Source organism: Aethina tumida, chromosome 7 (assembly GCF_024364675.1).
Source record: "Aethina tumida isolate Nest 87 chromosome 7, icAetTumi1.1, whole genome shotgun sequence".
NCBI lineage: Eukaryota > Metazoa > Arthropoda > Insecta > Coleoptera > Nitidulidae > Aethina > Aethina tumida.
The window spans coordinates 8,850,381-8,866,484 of record NC_065441.1 but is presented as its reverse complement, the minus strand read 5'-3'; the positions used below and the strand labels follow the sequence as shown (position 1 = coordinate 8,866,484).

At 32.0% G+C, this 16,104-nt stretch overlaps 2 protein-coding genes across 3 annotated transcripts; one reads left to right on the top strand and one right to left on the bottom strand.

Annotated features, from left to right (window-relative positions):
- Positions 1-463: 463 nt before the first annotated feature.
- Positions 464-12,114, top strand: LOC109597665 (probable serine/threonine-protein kinase DDB_G0267686). Of its 2 annotated transcripts, XM_020013411.2 has the most exons (16): positions 464-738; positions 4,391-4,575; positions 6,470-6,573; positions 7,032-7,235; positions 7,473-7,615; positions 7,667-7,805; positions 7,919-8,399; positions 8,549-8,797; positions 9,206-9,447; positions 9,499-9,786; positions 9,838-10,171; positions 10,223-10,450; positions 10,507-10,661; positions 10,717-10,925; positions 10,991-11,421; positions 11,481-12,114. In XM_020013411.2, the coding sequence occupies exons 2-16, from the start codon at positions 4,413-4,415 to the stop codon at positions 12,002-12,004; spliced, it is 3,894 nt and encodes a 1,297-aa protein (XP_019868970.2). In that variant the 5' UTR covers positions 464-738; positions 4,391-4,412; the 3' UTR covers positions 12,005-12,114. The 2 variants fall into 2 exon arrangements, with proteins under 2 accessions (XP_019868970.2, XP_049825375.1); XM_049969418.1 differs by lacking the exon at positions 8,549-8,797.
- A 203-nt stretch (positions 12,115-12,317) lies between these two features.
- Positions 12,318-15,651, bottom strand: LOC109597678 (transmembrane protein 87A). The gene is made up of 8 exons (XM_020013426.2): positions 15,314-15,651; positions 15,146-15,206; positions 14,972-15,090; positions 13,866-14,322; positions 13,569-13,810; positions 13,338-13,517; positions 13,068-13,280; positions 12,318-13,012 (listed from the first exon to the last, which is right to left on the bottom strand). The coding sequence occupies exons 1-8, from the start codon at positions 15,413-15,415 to the stop codon at positions 12,845-12,847; spliced, it is 1,542 nt and encodes a 513-aa protein (XP_019868985.1). The 5' UTR covers positions 15,416-15,651; the 3' UTR covers positions 12,318-12,844.
- Positions 15,652-16,104: the final 453 nt, after the last annotated feature.

The following is a 16,104-nucleotide window of genomic DNA, read 5'->3' as shown; positions in this document are numbered from 1 at the left end:
ATGTATAAAACATTGCATTTGTACAAATAATTGAATATTTTAAATATTAGCACCAATAAAAATATTTTGAATAATCTTTTACAAATATGTTTGTGCCATTTAACATTAACGTAAATTTTTTTATCAGACTTTAACGTTGTGCAACCAAGAAAAATTCCAATTTCAGATGGATATTAATACAATTTAAGGGTGTTGACGCCGCATTATTACATTTAACGAGGCAACAATCAACGGGGCCGAAAATAAAACCCATTCGTTTTTATGTTGTCGGAATTCGGTCGTCGGTTGCGCGAATCCAGCAGGAAAAACACAAACCGAGAAACAACCCCCCGCCCGTACCGAAACGGCGGCAGGATACGGGGAGGGGTGGTTAGTTTAGGGCGCATGTCGCGCCGATGACGTCAAACGGACTCGTCCTACGCACGATTTCAGTCAATCGAGTGAGACCAAAAGGGAAGATATATCCGCAAAATATGTTCGAGTGTTCGCACGGTTCCTGTGTGACGGGATAACACCCCTCGTTTTTGCCGTTCGACCGTCGCGACGCCCCGCACCATAGAGCCGAGACACTCGTTAACCGTAACGCCGATGTGTCAGCACCGCCGATGCCACAGTGGACTGGCCAGTTACGTTTTTCGGTCAACGCAGTGATCTATTTTTTTATATTGAAAGAATGAGTGCCTATGGATACCGTCGCAGCAAGGCAACATGACAAAGGACGTAATAGACGTAGAGAAGGTAGAGCATGAACTGAACACACACTCACAATAACATAACTCTCGGAACGTTATCACCACAATCTCGTCCGGCACCGTTCACAAGAACCCACCGATTTTATCGTTCCATTTCAATTAGGTGGTTCTGTGTTATTGATAAAATACGAATGAATGAACGAGTAACGTAAAACGCAACGTTGCCGCCTCGCCGGTCGAAATCATAATCTTAATTAAGCCGGACCCCCCCGTTCTTGTATGGGTCATCCCCCTAGGTTGTTATTTTTGCATCAGTCATCCCCCGGTTCCATTCATCCGGTCCACCCGGTGCCGCCCTCCCACCGTCGGCGCCGGATCCACCGCTCCACCAGCACCTGGTCCACGATCGGGGGAACTACACCGCTGCACCTTTTCGCCGGCGAGGGGGGTGGGCATTTCGGGGCACCAGCAACATATGTTGGAAGTTTCGTGCGATCCGACAACGTTCCGTGAACGGCGGGACAGAGACGAAAGATAATCAATATTATGTTCGGTTGAGAAATTGGCCTATTTGATCATCGCACTCGCCTCGCTCTCAAAAAATTGCGGGGGTTCAGTGATCATTTGATATGTAGGACAAGACCATGGCTCTAATTAACCATGGAGTTTGTTCAGCAGGTTGCGGTTGATTTACGGACGTTATTTCTAGATTGGTGTCCTTCGGAGACCATGTTTCGCTTCTATTTATGGAAGTTGATACACATCCGTTCAACAATTAACTTGCTTAATTATTTAATACAAATGACGTTCGAATAGTTAAAAATATAATCAAATACATCATTAGTAAGAGATTAAAGAGATTATCTTTTCATTATTGCCTTTCTTCCATTACTATATATATATATATGTATAGTATATAATTTCATGTTAAAATTATGGCGAATGCGACAATTTAAAATTGATGTTTGTACAATAATATGTAAATTTTGTTTCTATGTTCACTTTTTACTTGTATGTTATTATTATTAACATTATCACATTTAACTTATTAAATATAAAGACATGTTAAATAAGTTAAGTTTGTAACTCTGTTACATTTGTTACAAATATGGCGAATGCGCATTACTGAAATTTTAAATTAAGACTAATTGGAATTAATTAGTGAAATTGAAACTTATAATTAACTTAATATATTAAAAGTAGTAATTTTACGAAAAAATAAAGGTATTCTTATAATATCTAAATAAGAAGTCTTAAAACAAAAACTAATAAATTACAATAATTGTTTGAATTGTTTAAGATATATAATAATTTAAATAGAATTATTTGGCAAACTGAATTTATTTTTTAGTTAAGAATTTTTTAAGAAAATTTGAAAGTGTATTAAATCTAAACCAAGATTTTTAAAAAGAAACCTAAAAATCTAACATAAATATTTAAAATTATTAAAAATTATATTTATTTTTTGATACTTGTAGAAATTTTTTAAGTGACATAATAATTTAAATATTCAATTAAAATTAATTAGGGAAATTAATTAATTTTTAAGTTAAAAATTTTATTAAGACAATCTAAAAATATTCTTAACATATAATATCTAAATTTAGATTTTTTAAAAGAAACCTAAAAATGAACATAAATATTCTTAAAAATTAATTAATTAATAAGTTGTGGAAACTTTAAGAAAGATATGTTGAAATTGAATATAATAATTTTAATATTTAAATGAAATACACTAAACAAGGTTTTTTAAGAAATTTGTAAACCAACATAAACATTAATATTCTTAAAAATTATAATGATAAATAAAAAAAATTAAAATAATTCTTAGTAGCTTTAGATATATAAAAATTTTTTCAGAGGTAATAATTTAAATATTTAATTAGAATTAATTAATTCTAATTAAATGGAAGTTAATTATAAGCGAATAATTTTTAAAAATTTGACAAACAAATCTGAAATAATAATATCCAAACAATATTTTTTTTTAAATAAACCTAAAGATTAAAACATATTTTTAATATCTTTAAAGTATAACTTAATTTTCGGAAATTTTGAGAAAAAAATAAATAAACAGTTTAAGATTAATAAATATTTAATTTTAATTATTTAGTAATAATAACCAATTTTCAATTTAAAATATACTATAGCAATTTTTACCAAGAAAACTAAATAGAGTCGGGTAATATTTAATAAAGATTTTTTAAAAGAAACAGAAAAAACAAAATAGTTCTAATAATTTTTGAAAATTACACGAAAGAAATACTTGAAGAAATCATATTATGTTACTTATCTTTAATTACATAAAAGTACTCTCTATTAAACACAATTATAATTACGTTATAAATGTAATATATATTAATTTTTTAATATTTTGCGTTTTCAATAAATTTTAAATCTTTATTGATTTTGATATATTATTTTTAACAATTCGCTTTGGAGGTTTCGAAGAACAAAGAACATACACTTTTAGTAATTCAGAATTATGACAAATTTTGATTCTTTTTAATGAAAAAAAATTCGATAAATAGTACTTTAAAATTGATCAATTGAATAATTGATATCAACTATTATTATATACGTAGTTATAAGTTTAAAAATATATTATTATCATTTATTATTTAAAAGAATATAAATGTATATAATTAATTAAACAATGAAGTATGATTAATTTTAAAAAATAATGTAATAATTATCTTGAATTAAAATAGTAATTTACCTGGTAAATTTTTTTATCTAAAAATCAAAGAAGTTTTAATTTGTTCAAAAAAATTTTTACAAAAAATAAGTTAGAGCAATTAAGAGCAAAATTTACTATACTCAAAAATACTTCTTTAATAATTTAATATATAATCACATATTTCTTCTTCTTTACCTACTCATATTTCAACTACCATATTTCATAACTAATGACAAAACGCTACTTTTATTTGAAAAATAGGACAAGTGTCACATAAAATTTTCATACCACATACTGTTATACAAAACGAGCCATTAAGAAATGTACGCCGTTGAGAAGCATTCTTTTCTTTACTTTTTACTTCACTCTCGGCAATTATCTTTAAACAGCGCAGTTTTTGTTTCGCCTTAATTAAACATGCGTAAAGCCTCCTTCAATTACGGACCCATTAAATTTTTATTCAACTCTTTCACACTAATAAAACATAACTGTTGTCTTAAATGTTCTGCTAAATTGATTTACCAATTGAAGAGGCATGTCAAGTTAATGCACTCATTAACGTTTATTTTGTGCATGTAGAGCCCTTGACTGCACTGAAGGACTGAAGTGGTTTTAAAAATCTCCTAATTGCGTACTTCTTATAATTGTCTCATTAAACGGCACTTGAAAATATGGACGTTGCCGCAGTAAATCGCCTCGTTAGAATATTTGTCGTCGCTTCAATGAAACACAAACATCTGTTAAACGGACATGAATAAGTGGTGATATAATCTCTTTGTTCCTTATCGATTCGCGGCGAAAATTCCCCGTTCCGTACAATAATAAACCCGAACGATGGGCTTTTGTATTTATCAACTGTCATATGCAGCTCTAAAAATATAGGACGTGTCATTCAAAGCTGAAAAATTAGATTTGATATCCGGTACTGTGTTCGTCGAACGGTTTTATTGTATTCTTTTTATATACAAAAGGTGCTTGTTGAAATGATCGTGGAAAATTAAAGTGTTTTCCGTTTCAGCGGACATGACATAAGACCAATCATGTCATCAAATGAGAAAACAGCAAGAAGTCTCGCTTTGGAGCAAACATACGTCCATGAAGTCTACGAACAACTCGATCCGGAAGGACTTCACAATGAACCGTGGCCAAAAGTAGCAAATTTTTTAGAGGAACTCGAACCTGGCTCCATAGTATGTGATATAGGTATGCAGAAATGCTGAAATTACTATTATTTTCTTTTATTAAACTAAGAATTATTACTGAGTCGAGAAAGGAATAAGAAGGAATATTTAAGATTTGAGTAAAACAAACAATATTTGTGGCCAAGAGAATCTTTCCTATTATAAAATTAAATATTTGAAACAAATAAAACATTATTAGTATTATTATTAATTACAATAATTGTTTATTATTTTATTAACTAAGCTTATTCATATTTTTAATAACGTTTTCGTCCTAATATTATATTTTAAATTTTAATAATAATTTAATTTTAATAAAAATTTCTCTAAAAATTATTGATTAGAACATTTTACTAAGAGAATTTATATAAATTATTTTGAATAAAAATAAATTATTAAAATAAAGATATAATAAAAAAATCAAGAAAGCAAAATGTCGTTTTTAAATGAGCTAAATAGTAATGATTCATTTAAAAATTAATAAATATATATATATATATATATATATAAAGAGCATTTATATAATATGTAACGTTTAAAAAATATATATTTATTCACTTACCTTTTAAAAAACAATATAAAAAAATCTTAATAGTGTAGTTACTTTGCAAAATAATAAAATTATATTTTATTATTTATTTTTTATTATAAACTTTTATTTCTAGTCATCGTTTGATTTTTAAAAATATGACATTCTTGTTTAACTTGAAATATCAGTTTTAAATTACTTAATTGATTAATAATAGAAAATAATTTTTCAAGATTGCAGTAAATTTTTTACAAAATTACAACATATAAAACTATATGAAAAATATTTTCATTTAATAATTTTATAGTAATAATTCATTTAAAAATGAAGTATATAAATAATATTTATTTAATATATATTATTTATAAATATATATTTATTCTCTTTTTCAATAAAAAAAATTAAAAATCTTGTAGATACTTTGCAAAATAATAATCTTTTATATTTCTTCACTGTTTTAAATTCTTGTTAAAATTAAAATATCAATTTTAAATGATTATTCGAAATTTAATTGTATTTTTTTATTATATTACAACAATAAATTGTAATTGTTTGTAAATATTCAATTTGTAGAATTTGAAGAATAATTGATAATTAAAAGTCTAAAAAAAAATAACTGACTATTATTTATTACATAAAAATGTAATAGATATTGTAAATATTTTATAAATGATTATAAATCTAAAATAACATCAAATATATTAAAGTAGCTCGGTGAAAATATGAAAAATAATCACAAAAATATATTTTCCTCTTAAACTTGCATTTCTCTTTCGCCTTTGATGTTTAAAATTTTAAAATTCCCATGTAAACAGTCTCTTTGTTCAACAAATTCGAAATGCTAGGCCTCATTTCGAAATAATTTACTTTGTGGTTAGCCACATTCTGGAAATGAAATTTACCATCAATGTTAATTAAATGTTTGCTTATACTAACTTCACAGAAAAATACATCAAAGCAAAATGTGGAAAAAAACTACATAAACTACATACAATTTTAGAAATACATTACTAATTAGCTTTATTAAAATTTAAGCTGGACTTTTCAACTTTAACATGTTCCACAGTTCTGGAAATTGGTGTTACTAGTTATACAGATTGTCCATTGTTATAATCGTAGGTCATGCAGTGACAATGTGGATGTTTATATCACATGTTGAAAACTGTTTTAACGAGCTTTAATTGTTTATATTCGTTCAATACATGTTTACACGTGCAGACACATTAGTTATGGATCCGTGTAATTATGACTTTTACTATAATATCATTTTATGAAATTACGTAAATAATATTCAGCAAATATTATATTTTAGACAAAAGTTTACAAAAAACAAAATTAAAATATTACGATAAACATGTAATATAAAAATATAATGTATTATTTTTAGGATGTGGTAACGGAAAATATCTCAATATTAATAAATCAATATTTAACATTGGGGCTGAACGGTCTTTCAAATTAAGTAATATCGTTAGAGAAAAACAAAATGAGGTAAGTGTTTAATTCTTTTCATTAGATTTTAATTTATACTTAACTTACTTTTTTATTATTAATCTTCAATTTTTTTTATTGTTATCACACTTATTTTGTTTAATTGACTTAAATTATATTCTAAAATTATTATTCTCATAAATAGTTTATAAATACAAATTGACTGACATTGATTTATTTAATTTTAAACTTCTTTAGTATAAGTGTAATTAATTAATCATATAGCATATTCACATGAATTAATAAATACCAAGTTGATGTTTAATTAATTGGTTTATTAAATTTTATATTTTGTTCATCGATTCAAAAAAAAAATTGTAGCAATTAATAAAAATTGTTATAAAATAAATTTATTTTATTTTCTATTATTCGTCAGACACTTATATTTTACATTATTATTAATACACAACTAAAACTACAGTAGGTAAAAACATATTTCTAATGTTTGGACCTTTCAGGTTATAATACTAGATAATTTATCTTTGCCTTTTCGCGACGAGAGTTTAGATGCAGTTATTTCCATTGCTGTGATTCACCATTTTGCTTCAACGGAGCGACGAGTATGTGCCCTTCAAGAACTATCTAGAGTACTTAGGATAGGTGGAAAACTTATTATATCGGCCTGGGCTATGGAACAGAGCCACAGAAAATTCGAAACCCAAGTAAGGAATCAACCCACGACTAATAACACTATTTATTTTTACAACCCCCATCCATGACGATACACAGACGTCAAACTTAATTTTACACGAATCGAAATGATATTTATATACTCGTTGAAAAAATAATCGATAAACGACTAATGCCGGTGACGTAGTTCAACAGATAATTGTTTTGTGCACTGTAATTTAGGTTTTTTTTTACTGGGATTGTGGTAATTTGTTTCAATTTTGTTTCAGGACGTTTTAGTACCGTGGCATTTGCCAAAACAGATGATAAACACCAATTTTAGGATGAATAAGGAAATATCCGACTATGATGTGTTGAGTGTGTACAATGCCACATACTATAATGCTAATGAAGGACCAACCAAAAACTCTAGGTATATAAATAAAACATCAGTGAGAAATTGTTTACATTAGTTTGTTACTAGGTCGAAGGAACTGATGAAAAAACGAAATAGGTTTAAGAAAAGAAAGTCCAACGATTCCGATTCGCTCAGCACGTCTGAGACTTGCTACAGTTTCCTGCGACGGGCTCTACAAAAATTGTCCGGGGGAAGACGCCTTGGAGTAAGTTTTTCCACAATTAAAACTATTTGAAATTAAAGGTGCTCACGCTTTGATCGAATTTATTTTAACATTCAGTCAAAATTGAGGTTTACTTAAAATAGATGTTAATACAGGTGAACAGGCCGTGGTTTTTGGATAACTGGACAAACTGCACCAGAGTGAATCAGCAAAAGAAATACGACAATGACATGTGCGATTGTTACGACTGCCTGGAGAACATTCGAGATCTACCAATAGAACTGCGACGAATCGACGACGCCGACGTAGAACTAGACAGGAAATTAACATCCTCGACAATGTCGTCCTTCAACGACGTCTCCATCAAATCGAAATCGGTCTCGAATTTGAGACTGAACGATACCGAATGCAGAACTGTTTCGAAACAGTCCAGCGTGGACGAAGAGGGCAAATCGCAGACCGAAGACGTCAGCGTTTCGAGCACGAACTCATTGAAGAAACCGAAGCTGGTTAAACAGAAAAAGAGTATCTGCGATGATGACATGGATGAATTGTTAGACGAACCGAAAGACATGAACAGTTCGTCAAACAGTCCGCCCGAATACAAAGTGTTACATGATAAGTATCATCAGAAAGGTATGGTTTCGCTTCCGCACTGTGGGTTTAGTTTTAACAGTCGAAACGATGAAAATCAATTTGGTTTGATTTATGCGTTCATTTATTTTCGTCGTTTTGATTGCGTTTACCCAAAGTGCACCGCTTTGTTATCTATGCATTTTTTGTAGCTAGAGGTAGTGTTTTAAAGCAAAGATCTTTAAATGAAGAGCTTATGTCTACTGAAAGATTGAAGGAAAAAGAACAATTAAAGAAGAACATCCAAAAACAAGCTTCGTTGAATGAAGAGTACATTACGCAAAGACATGTTTTTGACTCGTTAAAAGATTCCTTTTTCACTTCGAAGGGTTTTCATTTTATTAAAATGGAATTTACTAATAAGATTAAAAATTCCACCACGAATATTGAGAAAGTTGCAGGTACGAACTTCACTTGAACACTAACATATTTTTTATATTCTCACGTTGGTTCAGAGTATGAAAATGAACCGATTTTTATTCCTTATCACCAGTTTTTATGTATGTACTGTACGTTGTTACTACATGTTTCATTTAACCTTGAGATGAAGATTTTAATATTAAATTTGTTGTATTCATACATTTAGTCTAGTATCTACTTTGTATGTACATTGATTCTACGACTCTTTTTCCTTAAATTTCATCTTCTACACTGCTCGCATCTAGTGGAACCACGTAGAATTATCATTTTCCGCTTCACTAGATAGACTAGAACTAGAACTAGTAGAGTCATTAAACAGTAGAAGGTTGAAATTAGATTTGATTTACAACAGTTTGACCATCAGGGAGAATGTTATTTTACTATTTTAGGCTCATCTTTGAAGAACGGTTTTGTTAGAATATTCCAGAATTGGAAGAATAGCGATCTAATTAGTCCAACGATCCCCGAAAACGCATCAATGGACAATTTTCGCAAGAAATTGCCCTACATTGAAGAGAAGGTGGCAGAAACTAGCGAAAGAAGATCATCTAAAGAAGAAAGCAGCGACAGCAGCAAGGATAGTTCATTGCAAAGCGACACCAGCGTGGACAGCGAAGATTCATTTGCATCTGTAGGTACCAATCATACTTTTACAACAACCTGTTGAGCCGTTCCTTCACAGGTGATTTACGTACCGAAATCGGAGAACATGTCGCCGATTTTATCGCCAGGACCAATATCGCCGCGATGGAAGAACAACACCAACACGAACTTCTTCAGTTCGCTGCCCAATTCGCCGAAAATCAAGCAATCGAGCTGCCCGACCAGTCCCAAGTTCAAACAGCTGCCCCTCGCACTTTATCCCCTCACGAAGCAAATGAGCAATCCGAAACCTGCGACCGACTTTGTATTTAGTGAGAAGGTTGAGGGTGACTCATCCAAGCAACCCCCGAAAAGCACAAAAAGACAAGTAAGGCAACTTAGCACGGTGTCAAACAAATTCACACCTAATTCGTTTCAGATTGATAATACATTAGCACAAAAGTACGCAGTACAACAAATTCCGAAATTCAAAAAAACAGTACTCAATACTCCATCAATGGCGACTAGTGGCAATCCTATAACTAACACAACAAATAGTAATAGTAACATTAATAATAACAATAATAATAATAATAATAATAATAATACTAATAATAATAACAGTGCTACCAGCATAAATAGTAATAACGTTAATAGTTCAGAAATACCTACCATACAGACTGTTAGTGCGAGTCCTGAACCGAAAGAGTCTCCTGTGGATTCCAGAAACGAGCGCCTTAAAAAAATTAGAGAAATTTTATCCAAGAATCCAGGTAAGTCATTTCCCACTGGTGTAATATTGGTATAATTAAATGTCGTTGTAGAGTTTGGCTCGAAGGCAAAAGACAAAACATTCCCAATAGTTAGAAGAAGTTCAATAGCGAATGGGAAAGTAGAAGCAGTCGCTAAACCCTTACCCAAGCTCATGAACATAGAATTGTTCAATCCCGCCGTAGATGATTTAGATAGCGATTCCAGTTGTATATCATCTCCAGATTCACTATCTGATAATTATAGTTTCATGGGGATAAATTGTGACAAACAATCAGTTGGTAAGTGTAACTTTGTAAGTAATAAGTGCCATATTTTTGTAACCACATGATTACAGGCCTTCCAGAGAATTATGCAATTTATGACCCTAGTTATCCCATTAAAAAGACTTTATTAGAAGCAGCTGCAGATGTAGCGAATTCATTGGACCAAACTGTACAAAAAGTTATTAAGTTCAGCCCTAAGGCTAAGCGAAAAGTAGAAACTAACGAAGTAAGTAACTTCTTTTGTACGGTCTTAATGGAGTGTCATGTTGGTTTTGGTTTAGGTATTATCGATCCTACATAGAAAGTACGTAGACAACGAATTGTTATCAGACAATTTCAATTGGCCCGACAATTGGAACGAGGAATGTCATAAGCACTTGACCGATTTCGCCGAACAAATTAGTGAGAAGCTCTTAAAGCAAATCGACCATTATCAAGAGAAAAAGGAATCGAACGATGAGATCGACTACAATGACCCCTATATAGTCAGGTTGGTCAATGGTTTTCAATTTGTGCCATCAACATTAATTAAATTTCCGTTCACATTTGTTTCAGGTTATCGGAAGAACTGAACAATTTATCAAAGATCAGCAGCGAGATTCAAAAACAAAACGAATACCTAAACAAGTTAAGCGTAAAGGACAATTTGTCATTCAATGAGCAGAAACCATGCGACCAATGTGATACAAAAACGGTACACCGCGGTAATAGCTTACGAGCAACTAGAGTAGAAAATTGTAAATGCGAAAATCGAAGTGAAAGTGATATTAAATATAAAAGTTCAAACAGCTGTAGTGATACCGCTACGGGTTTAACGACTTTAATTAGGGAATTAGAAACGAAAAAATGCAGCCTTGACAATAGTAGCGAAGTTAGTACGATAAACAACAGTGATAATAATTCCGAGGAGGAACCCCTGCTGAACACAAACCGCGTCGCCAGGAAATCCTTGACCAAACCCAACAAATCCACCGAATACCCAATTGGTAATCATTCGGTTTAACATGAACATCGTTCACGTTTCGACATATTGTTTATTTTACAGGTAAGAAAGCTTTATCGTCTTCGTCGACGTTCAACAAGTCAACGGATTCGTCGGACAGCTTCGAGTCGGTAATCTCCAACAAAACTGGTCGCGAGAAGGACAGTTTCGAGGACTTCAAATCCCAAAAATCCTGCGACATCAGTGTGACAAGCAACGAAGGTAGTACTGCCAGCCTTGCGAGCTGTTCCGACTGGAAGAATTTCAAACCGTCACCGGAAAAACCGACGGAAGTGAAGAGTTCAAGGCTGCAACAGATAAAAAAGGCTTGCACCGATTCGCTGGAAGAGTTCGGTGAGAAGTTCAACGTGGAGGACGTGACGGAAAAGTCAAACGATTCTCTAGATTCGATTCAGTCGGAGAAGGGGGGAGAGATTACATTCCACAGATATTATCACGTTTTCAGAGAGGGCGAGTTGGATAGTTTGATTGAGAAATACGTTGAAAATTTACACATTATTAGTAGTTATTATGATCATTCATCTTGGTGTATAATTGCAGAAAAAGTTCAGGTCTGGACGATTTAATCTGTTTTATAACCATATTTTTCGAAATCAATACCTTAATAATTTTCTCTATTTATTTATATTGTATATACGTACATAAATAAAATAGCTTTATTATGATCGATTAAAAATGTGTATTTACTTAATTAAACCCACCAAAATTATTTTAACTTACATGTAGTAATTAATCAATTAATACTTTAATATGTATTGTTAGTTATATATATTACAGCTATTCAATTATTTTTAAAAATTAAAAAAAGGGATTGTTTTATTTCTCCAATTTTCTATAAAAATTTTTTCTTATTTGATATAGGAAAAATAAAGTCAAAAAAAATTTAAACAATTATATTTCTTAAAAGTAAGGGAAATGTTGACCGATAATAATAAACATAAATATTACAATGACTGTGATTGAAAAAGTAATTTATTAAAACATAAAGCGGCTGTAAAAATTATAAGTCAATAGACGGGTTAATACAGAACTATCACAGTAAAAAAATCCTTCAGTCACACTGATACAATACGCAAAATATTATAGTAACAATTGTAAATTATTTACATTTAACTAAAGACGGTGTTCGGAGCTGCTTAACATAATATAAATTATTATTTTTATTTTCGATAAAGCACATTTGCACCGGGAATATAAACACTTATGGCACACACTCAGTTCCATTCATAAGGGTAACCTTGTCAATTATCTGCTCACGCTTTCTAATCTTGTTAAAATAGTGCTAAAATCACAAACAGCCCAATACCTATAACTAATACAAAAAAGAACTGTTTGTAATGATCTTAATGTATTAATGCCAGATTAAAAAAGGAGGTACATGAGGTAAAGTGCGTTTATCCACGTGTCTACTGCATCTTTGACACTTCAAACCTTGTGTTGACCAATTCTTCATCCGAATCAAGAATGGGAAGGGCCGATTCGCTCTTCACGTTCTCCTCCAGCCATTTCAAATCGTCTTCTATGCTGTTCCTGGTTTGAGGAGCTGTTGTGGTTTTAGGATGGTGTATTCTCACCTTAAAAGTACCGAATTGTAAAGTTTTTTTATTACAGTGAACAAGTCAAGTTTACCTTGACACCATACGCATCACTGACTAGTCTCTCTTCTTCTTCTTCGTCATCACCCATGTCCAAAAGGGGTACAAAAGCGTATCGTTGATTGTTATTGGTAGGGCGCCAGAGAATCATGATTACTAGAAGCAGTGCCGAGAAAAGAATGTGCCAGAAAGCGTCCTCAATCCACATATCCTTCCACACTTTCAAACATTTGACGTAATGATGAACCTGCGCATAATTCATAATTATTACTTAAAGCTTGATGAAAAAGAAACTAGTAATTACTTTGATGCAGTACAACATGAAGAACACGGAAGCGACAACTGAAAATATTAAAGTGTTTGTAAAATGACGATATAGGGCTAATTTCGTTTCGTTCCTTCTCAACCGCAAAGTCCTGGTGGTGTTGACCAAAGCGCTGAAGATCCACCAACACATTGCCGAATCTAAAACTGCCAACGGGACCTGTAACCAAAATATTAGTAAGGACCTCTAGCAGACAACTAAATGGATTACTTGAGCAACTAATAGATCTCTAGCGTTCTCGTTCTTCGTCTTGATTATTCGCAGATAGGCTTCAGAGGCGGCAAGGAAGAAATAGAGAAGTCCGACCCCAACGACCCGGTGCAAGGTTGAGCCCAACCTAGGTTTCACGATACCGAAGCCGAGACTCACGATGATGACCAGCATCCTGGCCAGTGTTCTTTTCGCACAAGAGACCCATTCCGCAAACAGAACGGCTCCTTGCACTCTACTTCCTGCAGTAACATTCTAGTAAAAACATATTTTCTTGTATTTAAATTATGGTTTCACCTGTGTTATTGATGCTCTGATACTCGGCGTAGAAGGTGGCCTTCTCCAACATTCCCAAGAGAATGACACCGCCAATCCAAAATTGGACGCGCAACAGATCTCGCCACTGCAAGAACGACAACGCCAGCCAAATCAAACCGAGGATCACGTAGAACCCGCACATGAACCCGTAGAACGGGAGCAGCGGCCAGTCCGATGCCGACAAGTAGCCGTAAGTGTTGCGAAAGTCGAAGTGCACGCTCATGGTGAAGTCTGACGCGTTGGTGTTGGCCGACATGCCGAAGACGTAAACGCCGTCATGTTGCGTCACGAAGACGGGATGAGTGCCGGGATGCAGCGACTTCTCGTCTGCGGCGAGATCGGTGCCGTTTAGGACGATGTGATCGTTACAGGTATAGGTGTGACCCAGCTGGAACTCCACCGACACGTTCTGTCTGTCTGTCGGTTTCGAGATCACCTTCGAACAATCGTGACTAGTTTTAGTTTAATTATTTTTTATAATCTTATTTCTTTACAGGATGATCTCCAAACATTTCTATAATGTTATTTATGAAATATAAACGTTTGCTGTATTAAGAAAATAAAATAAGAATAAAAAAATAAATGTATAATGTATATAACCTTATCAATATCATATTTTCTCATAGATTTCAAATATTACATAGGCTATAACTGTAATTAATTATTTTGTAATCACTACTGGTATCCAGTGATGCCCACAGAAATAATAAAAAATTTAACATTTTGTAAGATATTTCTTAAAAGTTTTTAATTTTAGTTTTGTCCAGTAAGTATAAATAATATATTTTAATATTCTATGTTTTTTTATTCTTCTCTGCACATATTGTAAAAATTAAATGCTCATATTAGTATGATTTGAATTAGTATTGGTTTGGTTGGCCAAAATATAGCATATTCAAACATATTTACGTTTTGAGATAATATTTTAACATAACAGATATATTACAGATAAGTTTATATATGCTTTACCTTAACTAAACATGAAAATAACACAGTGAGATAATTTATATTTTTATCACTTTATCAAAAAACCCAGAAATACAAATAATTTTGAACAGAATGATATATATAAAAATTTTACTTACATCTTGAGCACTCTGTCTTACATCTGTACTGTCCCAACAAACTGACTGCAGAATGAAGAATCGGATATCCACATTGGGCTGATGTCCTAGTTCTTGAGCACTTTTTGATTCACAATTAACTAAAAAAAGATTATTGTTAAACCACACAGTGTCAACAAACAGTTTCTTACTCACTTTGAATGAAAATTTGTGCCTCCTTATACAAACTCTTTGAAAAAATGATATTGCTCCGGCTCTAATTACATAAACAAACAATACAGATCAGACACAGCAGCAAATCGTAGAAAATTGTTTACGAAAATATTTATGTCTAGTAATATAATATGGATGTAAATAATTTACCATAGTTAACAGTTCATCCCATTTGCCTTGTTCTGGGAGTGCGTTGATTTGCAGAACGAAATCGGCAAGGAGCAACCCGAAAATGCACCTAAATCCGACCATCGTGGACCCTTATCGTCGTATTAGATGTTTTAAATGCACATATTTTATCGCCCAATATCTGTCACTGTGTCAGCCTAACCTCACATGGAGTCGACGTCGTAAGGTCGATACGCAATGTGGGGGCAGTAAATGGAAAAAATGACGGAAAATTTATACGATTTTTTTACGGCATTGACAACAACAATATGAGTAATACGTTCAATAAATTTATCGTTACTGTTATGACGGCTGTCAAACACGCTCTTGTCAAATATGATACATTTGAACTATTGCAGGTATTAAAAATGTCAAATTCCGTAATTTATATTTAATTTAAAAATCAATCATATTTCAATGAATTGATATTCTTGCAGTTTAAGTAGTGATAAGGAATCAATAGTGAACATATTTTCAAATTCCAATATGATATATAGCAACGTTGTCACATTTATATAATCAATTAAACAGTTTATTAAAGGCATTTGGTTCCATCTAAATGTTTCAATGATATAATATCATTTAATTTCTGTATAGTTCTCATCTTCCAGTTGGTTGGGCACTACAGTTTAGTTGTTTCCAAAAACCTTCACAAAACTCTTGTTATTCATTACTCTTCTCTTCCACTCATCTAGTCAACGAAGAAATCAAAAATGTTCTGTAATAATAAAAAAATATAAAAAGGGTACCCGGAAAATAAGGAGTAAGGATAA

What these genes read in the sequence shown, in the direction of transcription:
- LOC109597665 (XM_020013411.2), top strand. Translation starts at nt 4,413, where the DNA reads ATGTCATCAAATGAGAAAACAGCAAGAAGTCTCGCTTTGGAGCAAACA. An exon ending in TTAGAGAAAAACAAAATGAG is followed by an intron (nt 6,574 to 7,031) that starts GTAAGTGTTTAA and finishes TGGACCTTTCAG; the next exon opens with GTTATAATACTAGATAATTT. An exon ending in TTGTGACAAACAATCAGTTG is followed by an intron (nt 10,451 to 10,506) that starts GTAAGTGTAACT and finishes ACATGATTACAG; the next exon opens with GCCTTCCAGAGAATTATGCA.
- LOC109597678 (XM_020013426.2), bottom strand. Translation starts at nt 15,415, where the DNA reads ATGGTCGGATTTAGGTGCATTTTCGGGTTGCTCCTTGCCGATTTCGTT. An exon ending in TAAGACAGAGTGCTCAAGAT is followed by an intron (nt 14,323 to 14,971) that starts GTAAGTAAAATT and finishes GATTGTTCGAAG; the next exon opens with GTGATCTCGAAACCGACAGA. An exon ending in TCATGTTGTACTGCATCAAA is followed by an intron (nt 13,281 to 13,337) that starts GTAATTACTAGT and finishes AATTATGCGCAG; the next exon opens with GTTCATCATTACGTCAAATG.